The sequence below is a fragment of the Fukomys damarensis genome, unplaced genomic scaffold (genome assembly GCF_012274545.1).
Source record: "Fukomys damarensis isolate Sample0158 unplaced genomic scaffold, DMR_v1.0_HiC HiC_scaffold_20, whole genome shotgun sequence".
Classification (NCBI taxonomy): Eukaryota; Metazoa; Chordata; class Mammalia; order Rodentia; family Bathyergidae; genus Fukomys; species Fukomys damarensis.
Window position 1 is genome coordinate 23,822,452 of NW_022900932.1, and position 23,857 is coordinate 23,846,308.

General features: G+C 34.1%; 1 protein-coding gene across 4 annotated transcripts in view; it reads left to right on the plus strand.

The window, feature by feature from the left end:
• The window catches only part of Ctnna3 (catenin alpha 3), a 1,561,788-nt gene that overhangs the window by 1,506,641 nt on the left and 31,290 nt on the right, over positions 1 to 23,857 (plus strand). For all 4 annotated transcript variants that reach the window (XM_010605540.3, XM_033766563.1, XM_033766562.1 and 1 more), the window contains one exon: positions 2,727 to 2,861. In XM_010605540.3, coding sequence (XP_010603842.1) covers positions 2,727 to 2,861 — 135 coding nt within the window. The remainder of the gene's footprint in view (positions 1 to 2,726; positions 2,862 to 23,857) is intronic.

Consider the following 23,857-nt stretch of genomic DNA (forward strand, 5'->3'; position numbering starts at 1 on the left):
TCATGCTCTACCGCAGCAAGGCCCGGTTTATTTTTCAGGGTGGGGTATACATAGGGTAAAACCGAAACCAAAAGTATAAACAGGATATGGCTGACTGCAAAGGTCACAGAGTTCTACAAAACAAGTATTATGGGTTACATTTGCTAGGCAACAGGTCAGACCACCAGTTGAAGTAGCCGGTTGCTATGGGCGACAGCACGTCCGTGCCGCCGAGGTGACTCGAAGTTCAATCATGGCTGTGCCTATGTCAAGGCTCACCATAAAGGCTCACCATAACATAGAATAATATTTAGGAGATGGAAATGCAAATTATTTACTTGATCATTACACCATATATATGCATACTTATATATATCTTTACCTCACATATCTATAAATACTACATGTCAATTAAAAAACATTCAGAAAGCCAGGGATTTAGCTCAGCAGTTGGGTGGCCTGCCTTGCAAGCGCAAGGACCTGAGTTCTATCCCTGGTACCCCCCAAAAAAAAACCCCAAAATAAAAAACACTCAGAAAGGCTTTATGAATATCAATGAGAAGGAAAGGTTTAATAGCTTTTACTACTATGGGGATTTACTACATATTTGTTTATGAAAATTTGCTACTTGTTTGTTTTTCTGCTGCATTTATAGTACTGGCTTCTATCTTTTAATATAACCAAGATTTTCATCAATTCTATAATTGAAGGATAAATCTCTATCAAGCAACTTTTCACTTCAGAAGTGCAGGTTAAAGCTTTCTTCATATTTGATTCATCCTTTCCTTAATGGAATCATAGCCATTCTTCTCCCACAGCCTTGAGAGAGCCTCTTGAGAGAAACTGCATTTTTCTTTAAACTTGAATGATTGCAGAATTAGTTGTTGGTCAAGAATCTAATTATTGGTTTGGAAGTTCAATTTATCAGGAAATTTATATTGGTGCTGGTCTGTAAAACTCACAATTTACAAATAAAAATGTCAATTAGGAAATGAATTTACTAAACGGAGTGGTTAGTAACTGCTTACTGTATACAAAGTAACTGTCAGTGAGAAGAGTGACATTATTCCCAAACTACAGCAGCCAAACCAAGCCTACAATATTTGCATTATACTGAACTTTTATGGACTTTTTTTTTTTTGGTCAGTATTCTATAAGCAATAACAACTATTTATATAGCATTTACATTTACTGGGTATTTCAAACAGTGATTTAATGTATATGGGGAGGATTCACATGGTTTTCATGCAAATACTTTGTCATTTTCTGTAATGAGGTTGGGCTGTGTGTCATCCATATGGGCTGTGGAACCCATCTCCCATGCACACTGAATACTTGACTCCCCAGGATAACTGCAGAAATGAACGAAGTGTTTTCTGGTCTTTCATCCTACCTCTTAATTTAAAGTTTAGGTAAATAAAATTAAAGTTTGTTATTATAGCATTTGATAATTACATATGGGCCGGGGTAAATAATAATAATAATTAAATAAATAGTACATATATTTATTCAAAGATATATAAAATACAAGATGAAAATAAAAGCTATTGCATTATGTATATTTATCAAAACATATTTTCCACCATGTTTTAAACCCATATTTTGTGTAGTCTGATTAAAATAGTATATTTAATATCAAATACTTATTTGTTCCAAAAACATGTTCCTATAATCCTTTGAAGACTTCGTTTTGAGATTCTGTAATGCCATATGATACAGGTAAACCTTCATATTCTTTCCATTGCCTTAGGAAAATTTATTTTAATAAATTTATTAATAAATTAATAAATAATTTAATAAATTTAATAAATAAATTTTAGGAAAATTTATTGCTAAATTTTGCCATTTTCAGTACTTCAACATTGAATATCTTTGCATATAAATTATATCTAGATTTCCATGTTCTTAGGAAAATATGTCAAAAGTGGAATTAAGGGAGATTTTTTAAGATCTGCAATTGTTACCTAGGGAAAGGAATGTAAAGACTAAACCCTAACCCAAGATATTTACTATGCTATGATAAAGCGCAAAACTACAGTGTTTTCCAGCTGTTCCTTACAAAAGATAACACAGTATCGACTGTTTCTTTCGGTAACAAAATTTAATAAAGTCCTAAAGCATATGTGCTGTTTCTGAACTCCTGTTAGATCATGGTTTCCTTTGTCTGTAAATCCTCAACAACATTTAATGGTAAAAGTAGGTCTTTTTCTTTTTTTTTTTTTGATACCAGGGATCAAACTCAGGACCTCGTCCTTGCGCTTGTGAGGTAGGCACTGAGCTACATCCCCAGCCATTTAGTGGTAAAAGTAATAGAGCATGAAGTGTTTTGTTTAGATGATTTTTTTCCATGTACATATATAAATAAACAGGGCAGGACTATGGACTTCAAGGAGTAGTTGAATAGACATTCTAGGTGAAGGGAAGAATTGCAGTTTAAGTATTTCTTCAGATTTTCATGGAAGGGTAATATGAAAGCTTCTATGCTTACCATAAATTGAAGACAGTTGCTTTTGATAACTTTAAATTTTGGAAAATTTCTTGAACATTTATTTTGCCTGAGCTGAAATAATTAAGGGTGAAAAGTGAATGAACTATTCTAGAAGTGGAAATTTATCAGAGTCTACCTGGGCTAGTTATGAGAAACTGAGCTCACTGAAAAACATCCGGTATCTGCAATAACAATATTTACTCGCATTGTTCTGGCTCTTATTTTGTTCTTCTCATTTCTATCTTTGATGCATATTTAGTGTCCAGACCCATCCTGCAAACAGGATTTACTGGCTTATCTGGAACAGATTAAATTCTACTCCCACCAACTGAAAATCTGCAGTCAAGTTAAAGCGGAGATCCAGAACCTAGGAGGAGAGCTCATCATGTCCGCCGTGAGTACTGGCCTGCAATTACTGTGTCATGGGTGGAAGTGAAGTGCTGGAATCAGAGCAGCTGCACCCTTGTTCAATCCACCAAATCTTTTACATAAATTCAGGGTAGACCAACTGAACTTAAGTTTGTATAAAAGTACATGCAGGGCTAGGAATTTAGCTCAGTGGCACCGCACCTGCCTTGCAAGTGCAAAGTCCTGAGTTCAATCTCTGGTACAAAAAAAAAATATATATATCTATAGATATATAGATATATATATGCAGTTAAACTAGCAAAAAATCTTACCATATTTCACTTGGCACATTTTTATTGGCATATGTTTTTGATACAAAACGAATGTATTCACCACATATCTGTATGGCATCTTGATTTTGTGACTTCCCTTTTTCTTCCCATCCTGCCCATTTTCCCCATCCCTAGGTCTTCTTCCCATGTCCAAAATATCTATTTCCTATCATCTTTCTTCTATTTTGTCTTTCAAATTATTTATAATTTGGATTTCTCATGTAAGAGAAACTATGTGATATTTAAGCTTGCATATCTAATTTATTTTACTAAGCATTGCAGACTCAAGGTATATTACTTTTTCTACAAATTACTCAAATTTGTCCTTATTTATGGCTACATTAGTATTGTATTATGTGTATACATAACCCATTTGCTATATCCATTATCTCTTGATAGACATTTACTCTGCTCCCAAGGTTTAGCTATTAACACTTCTTCCTATTCTTGGGATATATATATCTATATATAGATATATAGATATATATATCACTATAATATGATACCTTTCCGGAAAGATGCCCAGAAGAGGTATAACTGGGTCAAATGGAATTTCTATTTTTAGATTTTTGTGGAATCTCTATACTTATTTCCATGGTAATTGTACTAGTTTATATTCCTGACAATATGGAAGTGTTCACTTCCCCCCCATACTCCCCAGTATTTACTGATTTTTGAGTTCTTCATGATAGCCATTTTTCCTGGTGTAAGATAAAGTCTCAGGGTTGCTTTGACTTGTATTTCTACAATGACCACAGATGTTGAACCTTTTTCCATAAACCTATCACCCTCCCCTGCACCAGGGATCGCACTCAGATTTTGCACTTGGCAGGCAGGTGAGCTCCACTGAGCTACCTCCCTGGCTTTTATTTTTCCTCTAGAGGGAAATCTATTCATTTAAATTGCCCACTTTTTGATTTGGTCTTTTATTTTTGGAGGTGGTCTTTTTTAGTTCTTTAAATATTCTAGATATTAGTCCTCTGAGCAATAGCTGATGAATTTTTCCCATTCTGTAAGTTGACTCCACTTTGTTGGTTGTTTGCTTTGCCATCCAGGTGCCTTTTAATATTATGTAAACCCATATGCTGATTGTTGGTGTTATTTCTTGCAATTGAGGTTCTGTGCAGAATGTCATTACACATGCCTATACCTTCACAAGTTTTACCAATTTTATCTTCCAGTAGATTCAGTGTTTCTGTTCTTATATCTAAGGGTTTTATCCATTTTATTTTATTACACAGTGAGAAATACAGTTTTTCTCTTTCTTCTTCTGCATGTGAATAATGACTTTTCCCGGCATTATTTGTTAGAGAGCCTATATTTTCTCAATCCATGTCTTTGGCCACTCAGCGGCAGAGCAGATACTGAATGTTCCTGGAGTTTAGTTGATCAATGTCTATTTTTTTTGTCAGTACAATACTGTTTTTAATCACTATAGCCTTATACTATAAGTGGAAGTATTGAATTGTGGTGAGTCTTGCTTTGCTTTTATTACAAAGAATTGGTTTGAACCTTCTGATTATTTTCTAGTTCTATATAAATTTTAAGATTGTTTTCTCTAGTTTCATGAAAAGAGCTGTTAATATTTTCATGGTTAAAATTTCTAGTTCTATACTAGGAATGGTGAGAGTGAACACCCTTGTCTTATTACTAATTTTAAAGAAAGTTATTTCAGTATTTCCTCATTTTCTATGATGTTGTTATACTATTTTACATTTTTTCATAAATAACCTTTATGATTTTAAGTAGATACGACTTACTTTTATTTACTTTAGAAATTAAAGAACAAATCACCTTGCAGAAAAATGCATGTTAATTTAGAGGACTTTTCAGACTTCAGAAAATGTACAGATAGAACTCTGAATTGCAACCTGAAATGTTTCTAGAATAAATGAATGTGTGATTCCAAGTTAATTAAACAATGGCTTTATTGGTATTAATTTATAATCATTTCTCCTTATTAATTTTTTATAATGTAGAAATTCTAATCTTGTGATTTTTAAAAATTCCGTATATCCTTTTAGAAGTGTGAGAAAAAGGATAGATTTAAAGGAATTTAAATAAATTCTTTGGTGGCCTGAGAATTTCAAGCTGTTTTAGAATTACCATAGCAGAAATAATGTTTAATTTTCTACTCATATTTTAATAATAGTAGATCATTTCTCTAGAGCAGGTATGGTAATAAAATAATATTTGATATCTATATTGGATTTGGTTTTCAGTGACTTTGAGAAGGACATGGAACAAGAGTTAAAATGAAACAGTTGAACATTCTAGAGGCTTGCATTCTTGAGAACAAATTTGTAAAAAGTACTTCAGCATAGTTCTGAATTTATAACATTTAATGCCTTTATATCTTGCCTTTAAACTATCCCCTAATGAATAAATACTCTTGAAGAGAAATTCATTAAAAAACAGGAGAAAATAATTGCAAAAGCACAAGCAGAGGATCATCAAGGGCAGGAAAGGAAACTAATCCTAACTACTGTCTGCCTGCCTGTCATCTGTATTTTCTCTTAACCTTTACAATAACGTGTCAGGTTGTTTATTTGATTTTATTGTTTTGTTAAACTTGTGAGTTTAACAGCTTTCCAAGGTCATACTAGTAAATGCTAGATGTTCAAAGACCTGTGCTTTCCCTGGTCAGGTGGACAACTTAAACCTATGATGAAGCTGAAAATCTTAAGTCAAAAGTGAATTATTTGTGCTATGATTGCTTTTCTAACTTTTAATTCCAGTAAATGTCAAAAGAAGCCATAAAGATAAATTTCCTTGATATATGATTTTTATAAAAACAAACAATTACAACTTGTGCAATACTAGTCTTTTCACTTTTCAAAGGAAAATGCATTTAAATAGTCATAAGCTATATAAACAGAAATGTGTATATATATATCATTGCAAATATGCATTCACCTGTCATGTAAAGGTACAAGATCCCAATAATGAATATAACTGTACTGTATACCTAAAATGTACCAATAAACTCAATTAAAAAATATGCATTCATGTGCATTTATACATGCATCCATATATACATACAGTGTGTGAGGATAATATGTAAATGACTTTTTGACATATGATGGAATTATATACTGATCAGCCCACTGAAAACTGAAAATACCATGGGTCAAAAGTGGATTTATTACATCTAGCCTACTAAACATCATAGCTTACACAAGTGTACCTTAAACACACTCAGAAAACATCTTTAGTCTACAGTTTGGTACATCATCTAATAAGTTGCTTATTTTATAATGTGCTGAATATCCCATGTAATTTTTCAAGTACCTGCATCCAAAAAGCATTGGCAACGCAGTACACTTTAAAATATTGGTTGTCTGCTCTCCTGCTTTTGTGCTTAACTATTAGTCTTAACTCCAAAATAGATCACGTTTCTATCCTAAGAAAAGATCAAAATGCAAATTTCAATGTATGTTTTATACCTAATATGTATTGATTTTACACTATCTGAAAGGCAAAAAGTATAAGTTGAATCATTTGAGGAAAGGACCATCTGTAAGTACATGTATACATAGTATTTTTTAAACTTTTGTATTTGTATTTTGGGCTAGTAGATATCTAATCTTCACTTTCTCAATTAACATCATGCTAATTTAAATATATATTTCTCCAAATATATTTGGAGAACAAGTCTGTTTTCTCTTAATTTTTTTCAATTTCACATATTCACCATCCTTCATAAGCTCTAAATCCGTATTAATTTTGTATTCTGTAACTAGACTTTCAAATAAGGTTTACAGAAGTCTAACCACTGCATAGCTGTTAAAATATATTACTGTTAATTGTGCCATCTCAAAACACACTTTCTTTCAGTTCTACAAATTAGGTTTATATTCCTACCTGTTGGTATGATGATTCAAATTCATGAACTTTACATATTTTACAGATAGATTAGGCAGGAGCCATTTAGTATCTGAGATTTACTCTTTAAAAGCTGAGTCATTATATAAAACGAGGAACAGCATTGCAAATCCACAACTATGTCACCACTTTGTGGACAAATTTCTATTGGAAAAAAATAAATCCACAAAAAGGGAGTATGCCATCTTTTGAATGTCTTAGTACCATCTATTTTCAAGTAAATCTTGGAAAGCTTTTAAAATATATTTCATTTATATGTTCCAAAGCACACTTGTTTTAGTTTAATCAGTGACCCTGAGTTCTTTCTTTTCATTCTTTCTCCATTAAATTGAGAAGACTTAAACTGTTATTTTGTATGAGGTCCCTTTTTTAAAAAAAAACACATGATGCTAAAACAGAGAAACACATTAAAATTATAGAAATTTGGTATTCTGAAGTATAGACTACTTAAAATTCACTGAATTTTGCAATCCAATATGAGGTTTATGAACCATTGCTCTTAGCAAATATATTTGATTAAAAAGAAGTAAATATGAAAGAAATTCATTCCTGAAATGAATGGGCAGAAGATATTCTGGGTCTGGAGTATTAGAGTATAGAATACAAAAAAATAGTAATACAAAAATAATTTGAAAGCCATTCTTATAACATATTACTGAATTATACTATCTTGCAATCATTCTTACATGTATACTTCAAGCACTTATCCTGTAGTTGTGTTTTTCCTGTATGGAAACTCAAGTACAATATAGTTAATGCAAATTTCCTATTGTTGATTGAGTACTATGCCAAGCACAGTAAAATAACTGGAAATTGAAAAGATAACTGTACCACCCCTCTTTTACAATATTTTAATACATATAAAATTAAGAAACATAAACAATTCCTAAAATGACTCCAGTGCAATGCCGTTAACTCTATAAGACTGATATGCTCAAATTCATATAATATAACAGGTCAGGGAATGATTAATTACACCAATATTCAGAGAAGGCAAGGGAGAAACTCCATAAGTGACTTGCCCCTGAATGGGTCCTTGGTTAATAAGTATAAAACAAATATATATTTCTGAGAGAAAGGAAGAAGATTCAAGTTAGATGAGAAAACAAAATCAAAAGTAAAAAGTAGGGAATATGTAAAGTTAATAGAAGACACAGCCCGTCTGATGTAGCAGATGACAAATTGCTTGTATCATGCAGGAGCTGTAAAGAAACTGGTAATGCTCAAAAAAGAATCATTGTAATATTTTACTGTTACCCTAGAAACAACTGAAATGAATTTAATTGTTATATGTTTTAAAGTTGTAAACAGAGCTGTATATTTAGAAGTTAAATGCTTTTCATGGGGCAGAGATGGATTGGAAGGCTGAGGGTCTGCATGATAAATACCTGTTTGTGAATGATTTAAAAATAAGAGTCCTAGAAAGAAACAAAGAGAAGATTTAAATAATGTTTGTGAGCACAGAAAGAAGTGAATTTCCACAAGAAAAATTCTAAGTTGAAAGTGTGCGAGTCCTTGATCTCCTGGATATTAAGGGTGAAGAAGCAGCAAAACTTAAGATGTGCCCTACAGCTAGGGCTTTGACAGCTTATTGAATCAACTGTGGCATCGAATTACTTAAAAACTATAGAGGAAAGGAAGATCAACATGGGAAGAGCAAGGAAGCACCTTAAAGATCTGTTCACTAAACTTAGGTGGCTGACAAGCATCAAAGAATAAAGGTCCAGGAGAATTTGGATATACGACTCTAGAACTTAGCAAACAAGGAATGAAAGAGAAGTAGTTGGGATCATCTAATAAAAGCATGCTGGAAATGATGTTTTTAAAAAGCTGAGACAGAGATCTACTTTTTGCCATAAGCTCTTTCTCAAATGTCTTTATACCAAATGCAGCTAATTTGTCCATTTAAGCAAACTGAAAGTGTACTGTCTCCATAAGGAAAGTCTAAGAACGGGCATCAAAGATTATGTGGTTACGAGAAACTCACCAGGGAATCAAGCTCTTTTCTCTTTCTGCTTAATTATCTTCACTTTCTTGCCTTTATTATTATCAAGGTTTTAAAAAAAGCATATCTTCTTTAGCTCTAACTGGGGCTTTTATATTCTAGGCAATAAGAACAAAGAGAAACAGAAGCAAATATTCATAGAATATTTCCCATCTAAATAATATTTTAAGGAACTTTCCAGAAAATTTCTTCCAAATGCTTTATTTCACATATTGTTACATAGAACTTAGTAACAGAGCTATAGCTAACTGCAAGACATGCTGAAAATGTAGATTTTTGGTTTTCGTGTCTGTGTCTGAACACATAGCTTTTGGCGGTATAATCAAAATTTTTTTTCTATGAAAGAGAAATTAGATATTTAGTGACAACTAATATTTTCTATCAAGCCTCTCGATGACTACCAAAATCACAGCAGTACTCATACACATTGTAATAATCTGTTTTTAAATACATATTCCTTTATATCTCATAAAGTTTATATATTATTTAATGATTAATATGTAATAGCCAATTACTATAGACAGTATAGAGAATTTATGTTTGACTGAATCTTTGAAGAACATAATGAACTTTGAATTTAAAGGGCATCTTTATGTCTTTTCAAAAGAAATATTAGCAATATGGTAAAGAAAATATTATGACATAGTAAATTGAGTATTGAATATGTAGTGACAAGGACAAGGTGATTGCATAAAAAAGGATGAAAGAGAGAGAGAAATAGACACACAGAATTACAGATGTACAGAGCAGATTAGATTGACTTGCTGAAAGCTTTTAATGATTTTGTTTTGATTAACATTATTTTCTATGTACTTTATACGATGAAAATAATCAAGAAATATTTAAGAAGTGTAAAGTAACCAGCAGAAAATGAACCACTAAACAAATCAAGGCTGAAAATGATGGAATAAAGTCCTAAGCAAATGAGAAAGAATAAAATTGGGGTAAAGGTAGAAAGCTTAGCTTTGGAAACAAAGAGCTTTTCTTCTGCGATGAGATAATGATGAACTAAGATGTAATCACACCTAAAAACAGAAGAATGAGAATATAAAGAACTTCTTGTTCCTGGATCCCATATTTTGATAAAATCGCAGGAGTGTTTAGTTAAGATTAAGATTTGAGTGTGCTACTCAGGTTGTATACTAGCAACAGTACACAGTAAAGATGTACACATCTCAACAATGCCTAGAAGAAAACATCACCTAAATTAATAGCAATGTTTTAAAATATGAACAGAGATGAGTATACTAGACATTATTCAACCAGACCTAAGCTCAAGAACATTGTCTAGACCATGGAATCTGTCTCAGCTTTAGTGCATCTTTAAATCACAAGGAAATGAATACAATGTGACCTTCCAAATGCTATCTTCTCTCAGATAAATAAAGGAATACACTAATTTTAACTGAAAAATGGTAGAATAACAAAATGACTAAGTAGTTAAGCATATTGCTCTAGTTCAGTTTCGATAATCACTTTGACTTATGAATCTCCTAAATAAGGAATAGAATAAAAGGATAACTCTAAGAAGATTACAATTTACCTATGTTCCCTGAAGGCAGTCTCATAAATTCTTCATCAAGGACATTGAGTGTCCTTATGTGCAGTCCCTAGTGTCAAAATTATTGCACTCTTTTAAAGATGTCTTGTTATAAAGATGTGCATATTATATTCTAGCTTGTACACATTTAAAAAGGAAATTCAGTGGGAGAAAAGCAAATAATGAATAACTTTAAACTCTTAAAATTACCCTTTACTCAAGTGTCATGCTTTTAGGTCAGCAAATTTTTTATTCTCCTTAAAACTGATTAATTATGTAAACACTAGGCTTTGTGGATTTCCTTTAATGTGTTTAATTGTACTCTTTTAGCCTGAAGTAGGTATTCCAAGGCCATGATTCTTAAAATTGGACAAATAAATGAAACTAATCAGTTGGGGGAAAGATCAGCAAGTCTGAAAATTTGCAGAGCAGCTGAAATAGCCTTAGCAGAAATGAAGGTGCAGTGTGCCTCAATTAAGAATTATAGGGAACAGCAATAATATAGCTATTGACCAAAACAGCCACTAGAGCCTACAGAACTAAGGCAATCAGCACATATAAAATAATTTAGCAGGTTAATGTGCTTGCTATAAGAAAGCATTAAGAGAATCTGTTAATGAGCTTTCTTAATAAAAATATTGGTAGGCATCAAAGAATGGGAAAAACAAAATAGATATTTTAAATTAACTGAAACATTTATAGAGAAAAGGGAGAGAGAAGTGTGAGATGGAAGGAAGAGAACCTAAGGAAATGGAAAGGGGAGAGGAGGCAGAGTAAAGGAGAGAGAAAAGGAAAGGGAAGAATGAAGTATCTTTATCCAGCATTTTTCTCTCATTTGTTTTTTTTTTAATTTTATTGAGTTTATTGGTACATTTTAGGGACACAGTACAGTTACATTCATCGTTGGGATCTTGTACCTCTACATGGCAAGTCTTGATTCTCATTTTTTCCCCTTACCTCTGCCCTCCCTTCACCCCCTCCTCCCCTCCCCATCTACAAACACTTTATTTTCATCTTTTCATTATCTCACATTTTTTTCTTTTCCCTTTTTGTTCTTCCCCTACGCATCACACCTACCCTACACCTTTAGCTCCTTTCTTCAAATTTCTAAATGTCAATAATCTTATTAGAATCTTATGCATTGTTGCAGATTATTCACACCAGGGAAACTATTCGGTATTTACACATGTGTGACTTATTTATTTCACTTAGGAGTATATCTTCAATATGTATCCATTTTCCTATGAATGAATCTATTCTCTCGTTCTTTATGGCTGAGTAATATTCCATTTTATAGAAAAACCACAACTTCTTTATCCAGTTTCCAACGGATGGGCAAATAGTCTGTTTCCAAGATTTAGCTATTACAAACTGTGCCGCTATAAACATGGGTGCACATACTACTCTGTGATATGATTCTTTTAGTTCTCTTGGAAAGATACCCAGCAGAGGGATGGCTGGGTCAAATGGAACCTCCAGTCCAAGCTCTTTGAGGTATCTCCATATTGATTTCCATAGTGGTTGCACTAGTCTGCACTCCCACCAACAATGGAGGAGGGTTCCTTTCTCCCCACAGCCCCACCAACATTTGTTATTGTGTGATTTCTTGATAGCAGCCATTCTTTGTGGGGTGAGGTGGAATCTCAGTGTTGTTTTCATCTGCATCTCTCGAATGACCAGTGATGTGGAACATTTTTTCATATATTTTCTTGCTGCTTTTACTTCTTTGTCTGAGAAATGTCTGTTCATTTCGGATGCCCATTTTTGAATCGGGTCTTTATATTTGGGGGGACTGATTGTTTTGAGTTCTTTATATATCCTTGATAATAGTCCTTTGTCTGAGGTACAGCTCTCATTTGTTTTTAATACTATATAGCAAGCATATGGAAGTAATCAGACTTTTGAAATGTAAAAAATATGTATTTTTAAAATGTATGGAAAGATGTATGCCTTTTGTAGTGTCATAAAGTAGAATAAGAAATTCTCTTGGTGTCTAGGAAAACTGATATAATGTATTGGATTTTTTTAAGAATGGTGATGAGGCAATGCTTCCAGTTGTAAAACCATTTGACGGAAACATACAAATAATCTATTTATATTAAAACTATTTTCTGAAATTCATCTTTCAAATAGTGAAATAGATCAGCATACCTTAATGATTTGTCTCAGCTCTCAAAGGTATCTATGGGCAGAATCAGGACCAGAATCTAGGTCTCACTCTGCCTCATTGCTACAGAAGCAATCCTCTCTTATCTCCCATTACGTTCAGTGCCAGGATGTCTACAGGTAGTATTAAAACACCCAGTAGGAATGGTGGCTGCTTTTGCTGTGGTCTTAAGAATGACATGGTCATGGTTAAGGAAAAAATTTCAAAAGTGTTTGAAAATGCTGACTAATATACAGTATTAATGGATTATATGGATAATTTAATGATTCTGAATTCTTAAGAATATCTAAAAAGAATACATGCTTCAGTCTTCAAATGATAGGATAACAGGAGATGGACAGTAGGAAAACAGTCAGATTCTGATTGGTTCCTTCCATCTCAGAATTTCTTTTCTTATATTTTTTCATCGTGCCTTTCCCTTTCCACTTTCTATCCAAAATATTCCTCTTAGTAACAATGGGAACTTTACATTATGACTTTGAAGGAAATGTTATTTTGTTTTGATTTGTTTAAAGAGGATCAGTCTACAATTCCATGTAATCTGCATCATGAGGATAAGATTAAATGCTTTAGGAGTTACTAATTGCAAATCTAGAGAAGGTTATAGCTGTACATGAGTAAGATGTGATATAGCATTTGTGATTTTTGTATTCATTTGACATAGTCTTCCGGAGAATGCTGTGCTATCTCTTAAAGAGTTAGAGAGGAGGGATCTGCTTGTGAAATTAGGTGTATGAGATAGATAAGATAAAACATCAGGGTAAGGCATAAACAAAGGTGGCTATGAGACGAAAGAAATGGGTGGGCAAAAGAAATTGAAGTATAAATCTGATGTGAGAGTCTCCACTGTGTAATTTACTTCTTATAATAATTGCTATATTATCATTCAAATGTTAAATAGTTCTGTGTCATTCAAGAGTGTTAGTGAGATCCTTAGCACATAAATGCGCATACACACACCCATGCACATGAATTTTAAACTTAAAGGAGGAGACTATTTCCATGCTAGAGAAAAACAATTAGCTTGTTAGCAATTTGTAGAGGAGAAGAGAGCAATTATGTGTATCGCGCTAAACAACATGAGCCTTTGAGCTTCCAATAGGGGAAAGGAGAGGCTGAACAAGAAGTATTTGACTACTGTAGGTGCCAGATGCTTTCCCACTCAGGCAAAGCACAGAGGGAAAACTGCAGAGCTGGATGTAGACACTCTGCTGTTCACGGGTGTGCATAGATGAATGGGAACAAAAACACAGAAGGGAGAGGAAGAGAAGAAAACTGAAAGAAGATGGCCCACTTGCTTGAGATACACAGTTAGAAAAGTACACATTTTGGAGTTAAACCCATACTGCATTGAATCTTGGCGCATAATGTGAAGTTGTACTAGCTAAAAATCAGGATAAAAGCTTGCATGAGGGTTTATGCATGTGTTTTCCCTAACAGAATCAATGCAATTCCTCATGATGATTACAAAAACCTGAATGACATTAATAGCAAAACAATAACTGTAACAAGTAGTAACAAGTAGTAAATATTGGCTTTTTATGCTCTCGTCTACTCCAGGATTTTGATCATTGGTCCTATTGACATTTGAGGACTAGATAATTCTATGCAGGTGGGGGTTCTTTGTACCTGTTCAATATGTAATACTATCCCTAGATTCGATTTATTCTATGATGCTGATGTCACATTCCTCTACCTGGCAATTGAGTAATTTATAGATACCAGTGTTGGCTGGTATCATGTCATAGCTGCTCCTTTCTCGGAATAATGGTGCTCAAGCAAGAGTCATTATATCTAGGTAATTATGCACCATCAGCCCTGTGTGTCCTGATAGCCAATAGCTGGTAACTGGCACAGAGGAGGAAATGAAAGACTGTACTTCTTACTTCAAGAGGGAAACAACTCTACTATGTAGTTTCATGGCTCCCTATGAGAACAGGCCAAAGCTAGCCTCTGGCTGAGATTAATAATAGCCACATTTGGCTGTAGTGCACCCCTCAGCTTACCATATACACAAGTTTCTCTTAGCCCCCTTTTGTACCTACACACTAGAGAGACAAATGATAGTACTGTTTACCTTTTCTTTCACTTGCTTCATGGGTGGAAAATAGGTGACAGGAGAATTTGCTGAATTTGGTGAATACTTTTATGGACACATTCATATTATTCTGTTGTCTTCTCAACAGTGCTACAAATAAATTCATGGTATTTTGTTGACAAGAAAACAAAAGCTAGTAAATGAATATAACTTACCAAATGTCACCTGGTTAGCAAGTGATGGAGTGGAAATGTGAATCCAGGCTCTAGCTGCAACACTTTGAGAAACTCCACACTGATATGTATTTATTCTCGTTTGCCAGCTCGGAAGCAATACAGAGATGGGTAAACAAGGTCTCTGTTCCTTAGTTCATTTAGAAAGAAGGCAAGTTTAAAAATAACAATTTAAAGGGACTTATACTTTACAAATAGAATTTGTACTCCACCTGATTCTGAAAAATAATTAAGATGAAAATATTAAAAGTATAGATTAAACTTAGAAAACAGATCCTAATTTTTAAAAAACTATTCAGACTTTTAGGGTAAATCTTTTGGTTTAGGTAAGTATATTAAACTGGAAACTAATAAGTACTTAAAGCAAATAGTTGTTATTTCTTCCTGCTAAAGAAAATAGACATTTATTGAAATGAGGAATATTTTATTAGCCTTTAAGTTTAAAGACAAAAATATTTGCTGAAATAACTGAGCAACAATGTGTACATGACACAAGGCATCTAAACTTTAGTGTCTCTAAGAGACACAGATATTCAAAGGAACATTTTTTTTACACGAACCCTCAACAAAACGAAGTTGCATCATAAAATTTCAGATCAGTGAAGGCTTTTCAGTGGGGAGTTGTGATACTATAGTCTGGAAATGCTTCTTTCTGATGATCTAGCTAGTGATCACAAAAGTAATACTGACAAGCCTAAGGGGAACAGGACATTAAGTTGTTTCTTTGCAATATTAGATGTCTCAAGAAAGCTTTTGGTCAAGCTCTGAGTCCCAGGCAGTTTGTGGTTGAATTCTCTAATAATGTTCAGTGTTTTTAGAAAGAGATATGCAGCCTTTCTGTATCATTCATACCTTTCGTAAATGTGAAACAACTAATTTTCTTGTGGTTGTCTATGTGTGCATGGGTGAGTGTGAGAGGCATGTGCGGGTGGCCCAGGCACATGACAATAATTCTTATTCCTGATGACCAAACTGATAATCTCTTGTGAAAGTTTTAGAAACCTCACTTTTAGATTTAAAAAAAAAATGTATATTTTGTATGAAGCATAATATTTACATTGGCTTTGGGGAATGTGCACACACACAAACACACATACGTGGTATCCTGATCATTTTGGTCCCTCCTCTTTGGTTCTCACTTCCTTTCTGATCCCCTTCCCCACCTTGAAAACATCCATTCCTCTTAGCCACAGAAATGATTATTTCTAGTCTAGCCTCAAGTTCTGCATAATATAGCATAGAAAAAAAAGTATCTACAACTGACAATAAAGTGTTTGAAGGTTTCCCAATCTAGCAATGCTGAATAAATCAATTTAGGCTAAGCTATGCTATGGTAACCAACAGCTTCCAATTATCATTGCTTTAAAACTTTTTTGTTTGTTTTGTTGGTTTGTTTTTGTTTTTTACTTTTGCTCAAATTTAAGATGGATACTGTTTAGAAGGGAGTGTTTCTGTTCGTTGTAACTCAGGGACCAAGATATATATACTTTATGGAATCTCACCGTGAGACCTCTATCAACTCATACAAAATAAATAATGTTAGAAGGGTGGCTCAATGGCTGATAAACACCTTTCCAGAGGGAAATAAACATCATGTAAGATGCTTATCATAATGCCTAGCGCATAGCAGGTATGCTTTAAATATTAGTTGTGTTTTTTCTTAGTAATAGTTATGGTAGAGTTCATGATAATAGTAATAGTATTAGCCAATGTAGGATAATGTAAACTGCACATAAGGTGATGTTATATATTGATACGTTCTGTCTAATTGTTATATGTTATTTCAAATTAGGTTTAAAGGAAGAACGATATGCTGTGTCTTTAGTATGATTATTCCTTTTCCTATCATACTATTGTCCATCCCTGTTTTAGTACCAGCTGTTTATATAGGCGTTGAGAAATGATATGGCTCATATCTAAATGTCTCCCCAAAGCCTCATGTGGTTATAGGTGGGGTTTTTCAGAGGTGACTTGATCTAGAGTGTGTGGTAGTGGAATTAAGTGTGTGATGCAGCACCCTGGGCATGAATGCTCCTCATCCTAAGGTCTAATAGCCTTGATAGAGTATAAGGACAGGAAGAGGGCTGCTGCCCTTGCTTCTGCTTGCTACTTCACTGCTGGCTGCCTTCTGCCTGCTCTGCCTTGCCATGGACTGTTTCTCCTTTGTGAGGCCTCTCTGCCACGTCAACCTGCTGTAGATCTTGAGTATGTACTGAAACCTCTCCAAACTGTGGGCTAAGTAAATCTTTCCTCCTTTATTTTGTGCGTGTGGAGTATTTTTTCTCAACAAGGAGAAAAGTAACTAAGACAAGAAAGAATAATCATCTTTCCTTGGTACCAGTTTTACAATTTAGTTCACACATGTTTGTTCAGTAATACAGGCATGATATAGTATTAAACTGTCTTCAGTGTACCCATCACAGTAAAAACTCCTTGGAGATAGTAGGACTTTAAATTACATGTTGCCAATCCTAATAGAGACATTTAACCCTTAGATTTAAAGAAAAAAAGACCGAGCCATATGTATTCAATATATGTTTGTTTATAAAAATGCCTCATGTTTAGAATTATTCTGTTAAAGCACAGGGTAGTACTTCAGGTAATCAGAAATTTTCAAAAGTAGTTCATGCAAAATTAGCATTTTTGGTAGCATGAAGGTTTAAGATATTGGGTGGAATACCACAACCCATAATATTGCAGAAATGTTTAAGACATATACAGAATTATTAAACTAATAGATATTGAGGACAATAGTTGATAACAGTCTAAATCAAAGTGATTTGAATAGTCTCAAACATTTCACAGAAAATCTGAATTAAATAATTAAAAATGTTTTAAATGTAATTTAGTCCTTTTAATAATAATTCAGGGAAGATGTATTTGGATTAGGAAGTAGTATAAGCATAAATTTAGATAATAACTATAAATTGCCAACATATTTTTTTTACCTTTTTTGTAATTTTTTGTTTTTTTTATTGAGTTTATTGGTACATTTTAGGTATACACTACAGTTACATTCATTATTGGGATCTTCTACCTTTACATGACAGGTCTTGGTTCTCATTTTTTCCCCTTGTCCCTGCACTTCCTTCTCCCCCTCCTCCCCTCCCCATTTACAAACACTTTATTTCCATTTTTTCATATTTTTTTATTTTCCCTTATTACCTTTCCCCTACCTTTCCACAGGTTTTTGTGTGCATGAGAGAGAATGGATAAGTGAAAGAGATAGAAAAAGAGACTGACAGAGGCAGAAAGAGTGTGTGTTATGACTGTTATCAAGCTAAAACTTTTTATACAGAATTAAAGGAATGAAGGGTGGTATATGTGTGCCTCCATATAAATATAATTTATACATAAGTGTTTTTATATGTAATATAAAGTTTATGTATATATGCATATGCCTGTGTAGAAAAAAATGAATGCTTCTTAATGCTAGTCATTAACATTTGAAATGTATTTAATCCTTTAATATTCTTACCAAAAAAGAACTTTGAGATAGTTATTATTGCTATTTGCAATATTACAGTAGCTAGTATTGCTATTTTATAAATAGAGAAACCGAATGTTAGAGATTGAAAAACTTACCCAAGTTCACAAAGCTGATGAGAGTCACAGTAAAATCTTACACCCAGTCTTCTTATTCTGAAGTATGTACACTTAATGTAATTGCCCAGTAGAGTGGGCACAAAAGCAAATGGAAATTGAGCAGAGCCAAAGATCATAGCTCCCCTGTGGATCAGACAAGGTGTATTTCTACAATGATGTTCTTATTCTTCACTTCTGTGATAGTAAAAGGAGTAATGTGATAGTGATAATTAATGTCTATTAATCATAATAATGACCAGAAGTTGTGTTTCAATGTCTTACACGTATTATTTCATATCAGTGAGGATAATTTCAATATTATTCCCATTTTGTAGCTGAGAAACTAAGGCTCAGAGAACCTAAGTACCGAGAAAAGGTGCACCTCTATTTTTTTTCTTTCTTCTCTACTTGCATTGTCTGTTTTCTTCTCATCCAAAAAGATTGCAGCTCCCAATCTGGAGCAGTAATTACTTTGGGGTCACAGAGATGAAATCTGTGTGCCTTTTTAAAAAATAATGCTATCCCATATTCCCAACATTGTGTTATAAAATACACAACTGTATAAACATCAAAGTCATCATCATAGTCATCCTTACAACTTCTTAGAATGGAATTTAAATAGAATTTTTAAAGGTCAAAATATCACACCCATCCTTTATGAGTTGTCAAAGTCAATACTTCCAAGGAAAGGGAATTTATGGTGTGTCTGACCATAGTCAATTACTGAAGTAAAATAAAAGCTAACGTGCTTATTTCAGGACCGGATTAGTTTTTTAAAGCACCTGACTTTTCATAGCCTTGACAAATCTCAATCATTTTTCACAACTTGCCCAACAATAGCCTTTCAACTTTTGGTGACTTCAACGCTCATGTCTTTTTTATTGAGATATATAGATACGTTCCTGATTACGACTATACTTCTTTGACCTTTATTTACTCTCTTTGTGTTTTAAGCAATTGCTGGAGTCTGTGAAACAAGCCTCCCCTTTCCATACATTAGCTGAATTGCATAATATGCTTGAACACATGAGCTGAATGCCTTAGCTTGCATTTTCTCACCCTGTACAATATCCAGGGGATGCTGCTATAAACTTCTCCACTTTACATTCCCTTTTAATTGTGCTACTCCATGGTTGACATGGTAATTCATTTTTCTGGATGATAACTTATACTAGAACAGAAGGAAGAGCAATCCTTAGCATTGTCTCACTAATTTTATTTGTAGAGCTGCTTTTCTAATGTAGCATTTTCAAATAGCCCCATTATGCATCTGTTTCTCCACCTGGGAAGCACTGACCATGCCAGGTGCAATTCCATGAATGCCATAATTTCACCCAACGCCATTAAGGAAAGGGAAGGTGACAGATGGAGCTCCAGAGGAACCCCAGGTTGCTTCTCTTTGCAAAAGTCAGTGCAATTATTAACAGTGTTTGTGATCTATGTCGGGAAGGGTAATTTGAAAGCTGGAAAAGATTGGCTACTCATTTGTACTAGAGGACTGAAGACTCTGGCCTTAACAACCTTTCAGATGTTAGGACCTTCCCAAGAAAAAAGACTGTTTTAGCCACAATTTTTAGAAACACTTATACAAGGAGTATTTGTGTGAATATACAACACACATACATACATACATACTCACATGTGCACATTAGCATTGTAAAGTCATTGTAAGTATTACAAATTAGTGGCATAAATTAGTTCTTCTAAAAACAACAATTTACTGGTGATCTTCAATTTAAACATTAAATATAGTCCGGGTGCAGTGGTGCATGTAATCCCAGCACTTGGGATCACTGTGCGTTTGAGGCCAGCCTGGGATACATAGTGAGTTCCAGGTCTGCCTCAACTACATAGTGAGACCCTGCCTCAAAAACAAAACAACAAAAAAAACCCCATTAAATATTATAATGTTTGAACTCTGATATATTTAAGGTACTAGGTTTTATATACATCATATTCTCTAGTTGTTAGATAATATGTAAATTTTATGTCCTGTTTAAAAATGATAGACTTATGTCTCATGGAATTTTAATAATTTGTTCATGCTCACATATCTACTACAAGGTGAAACCAGAGATGAACTCAGTTTATATGAACTCAAAAGCTCACCTATATAGTTTCTAAAGACTCTCTTGCAAAGAGATGAAATCACAAAAGAAGGACCTGCCCATTATGTCTATGCCCTCCTGAACTTCCCTATGATCCATGTCTGTGGATTGATGAGCCAGGCTAAATAAAATCCTCATGAATTGGTGCTTCACCAACCTCCTAATTACCTCACTAGTGGCAAGCAGCAAGTGGGTTTGATATGAAGCCATTTGGGGATTTTGTCTGTTGTATGTGAGTTCAAAAATTGTTTTTTTCTCATTAGAAAAATCTTACTGTGGTATATGTACAGCTGTGATTGGTGTAAATCCTTCCTATAAATTATAACCTCAGAATCTGGATCACAGTGCCTATTAAAAATAAAATAGCTATTAATAATTACAAAAATAATAAAAAATTAATTCTTAGTAACTCTTGCTATATACCAGAGAATGTTTAATTTCTTTTTATGTATTATTGTGTTCCATCTTATGATGATTTCATGAGGTTTATGTCATTATTTTCACAAATTTGTAAAATAAAGATAAAGGCAAAGATAAATAAACGACCCTAACATGACAAAGGGGAACATAGTAGATTCAAACTTAAATCTAGATCTTTTGGCTATAGAGCTTACATTCCTAACCAGTATGTTTTATTGACTTACAAGTACATAAGCTTAACAGTATAAAATTCCTTTGTGCTAATATCCTTTTAGTTTTCTTCTCTCATTCAAACACAATTTCTTACCTCTCTTCCTAAGAAATTTAGAGTAAAAGACATGTTGTAAGAGGTGAGGAAAGAAGCAATAAAACTACACTTGCATTGATGTTGCTCCCTATTTCAGCTCTTCTGTTGGTGTCAATATCCTTGCTTCCCCAAGTCCAGTGAATTTTGCCAAGTCCAGTGAATTTTTCCCCAAGTCCAGTGAATTTTTAACCAGCCCTCTGTACCAAAGTCAGCCTGTTCTGCAACTAGTCTTAAATTGTATTGAATTATTTTTAAGATGAGCCTGTTTTAAAAGATGAATGTTGAGTTCCTCTTTAAAGTCTGGTAAAATCTATGTCTATGACACTTTAAAGGCGCCCCTATATCTAATGTACTATTCTATATATGTCATGTGTACCAGTTAGGTAGACTTTCAAACTGATTGGATTTTGGATTTGCCTGCCACAGGGATTTATGGAGCACACTTCTAGATATGAATGGTTGGTCATTTAGGCACGAGCTTGGGCCCATGTTTGGTCTCTCACCTCTTCCTCTGTGGTATTCATCTGCTCTGATTCCCAGCTGCCATAAATTAAACAGCTTTGCTCTTTCATAACTCTGTTTTGATCTCTTTGCCTTGGAGCCAGTTGATCGTGGATTAAAGCACGAGCAAATTAAACCTCTCCTCTTTTAAATTGTGAGTGTTGAATATTGTGTTTTAAAATCAAGAAGGCTAATTTTGAAAATTGATACAATAAGTGGGGTCAGTGCTGTAATTATATCTGAACATGTGGTTTAAAAGCCTTTGGAACTGGTTCGTGGGGGGAGTTTGGAAAGGTTTGGAAATGCTAGCTAGAGACATAAGCAAAACCTGATGAGTGACTGTGATCAGAGATCAGGAGACTGAAATGTTGATAGGAATGCAGACAGTAAAAGCCAGGGTTAGGGGATTTCAGTTGGGGTAGGACATTATGGCCTGTTGAACTAGAGGTCATGTGAGTTATGCCCTGGCAGAAAATGTGTCTCTATTTTTCCTATGTCCAAGCACTGTGTGAAAGAATGAGATCAAGAGCAGCTGACTAATTAAACTGGTAGAGGAAATTTGAAGATAGCCTGACTTTTATGCTGTGGTATGGCTATTGCTGTCTGATTTCATCAAATTTATAGCAAGAATGAGAAGAAAAGTCAGAAGAAAAATGTGAAAAACTTATATTTTGTAAGTACACACATGTACAATTGGGACCAAAGGAGCTGTAGTTGCTAAAGAGATTAAAGCCTTTAAAAAGAAGCTGTGTACTTCATATATGAAAAAGAAAAAATACTTCTTGAGGACATCTCAGGAATTAACAAGATACCATCCATTGCGGGCCAAAGGTTACTATAGGATTTAATGTTTGCCCATTTGTGTTTTGGTCTATTTTTGCCTACATTTTTTTTCTTTCGTACCAGGAATGAAACTCAGAGCCTTGTGCTTTCCAGGCAGGTGGCTGCACCGCTGAACTTCATCCCCAACTCTTTTGGTCTATTTTTGGCCTAATTATTTTCTACTCCTCATTCCTCCCTTTTAGAATGGGGATATTTACCCTCTGACATTGTACCTTGGGATTATGTAACTTTTTTTATATTTTTACAGAGGTTCACAGCTAAGAGTTTGCCCGGACTCTTTGAAAAGACTTGGATCTTTGAAAATGTTTGAATTGTTGAGATTTTGGGGAAGGGACTAGTGCTGCATTTCTGGTTGTATGCTGAATTGTGGTATTATGTGAAATTATGAACTTGGTATTGTTTTTGTTTGGAGGCTAAGAATGACTGTAGAAGATATGTTTGAGTAGCAAGTTGAAAAGTGGTGGAATGTAGTAGTTTTAACTTGATTTGCTTTAGGATTATCTGCAGGGATTGGTGGAGTGCTCTTCTAGGTATGTCCGGGTGGTCCTGGAGATACGGCTCTGGGGTCTATGTTTGGTGTCTCAGATCTTCTGCTGTGGCGCTCTTTTCGGCTCTGCTTCCAGAACACTGAGCTAAGCAGCTTTGCACCCTCTCACCCTTCCCTTCCATTATGATGTCTGTGCCTCAGAGCTAGCAAATCACAGACTGAAGCTGTGAGCAAATTATACTCCTCATCCTTTAAGTAATGGTTATTGGATGCTGTGTCTCAGCAACAAGTAAACTAATGCACTATCTGAACATACTGAACTAAACTAAATATAGAGTGAAGGCCTGGAGCACAAATGTATATGAAGTGAGCATTCTCTGGTAAACAGCGTGATCCACAAACATAAGATCTAGAAATAGGCGTACAGAAAAGTTGATCCTTTTAACATGGTGCTTTTTTTCTTTTTTCCTTCTCAATGTTTTATTTTCTAAACATCCTTAGAATATTTGAGGACTGTGAGTATAATTAAGGGTTTAACACTGTGGAATACATCTTCTAACAGCAATATAATCATGTTTCAGAAGGAAAAAA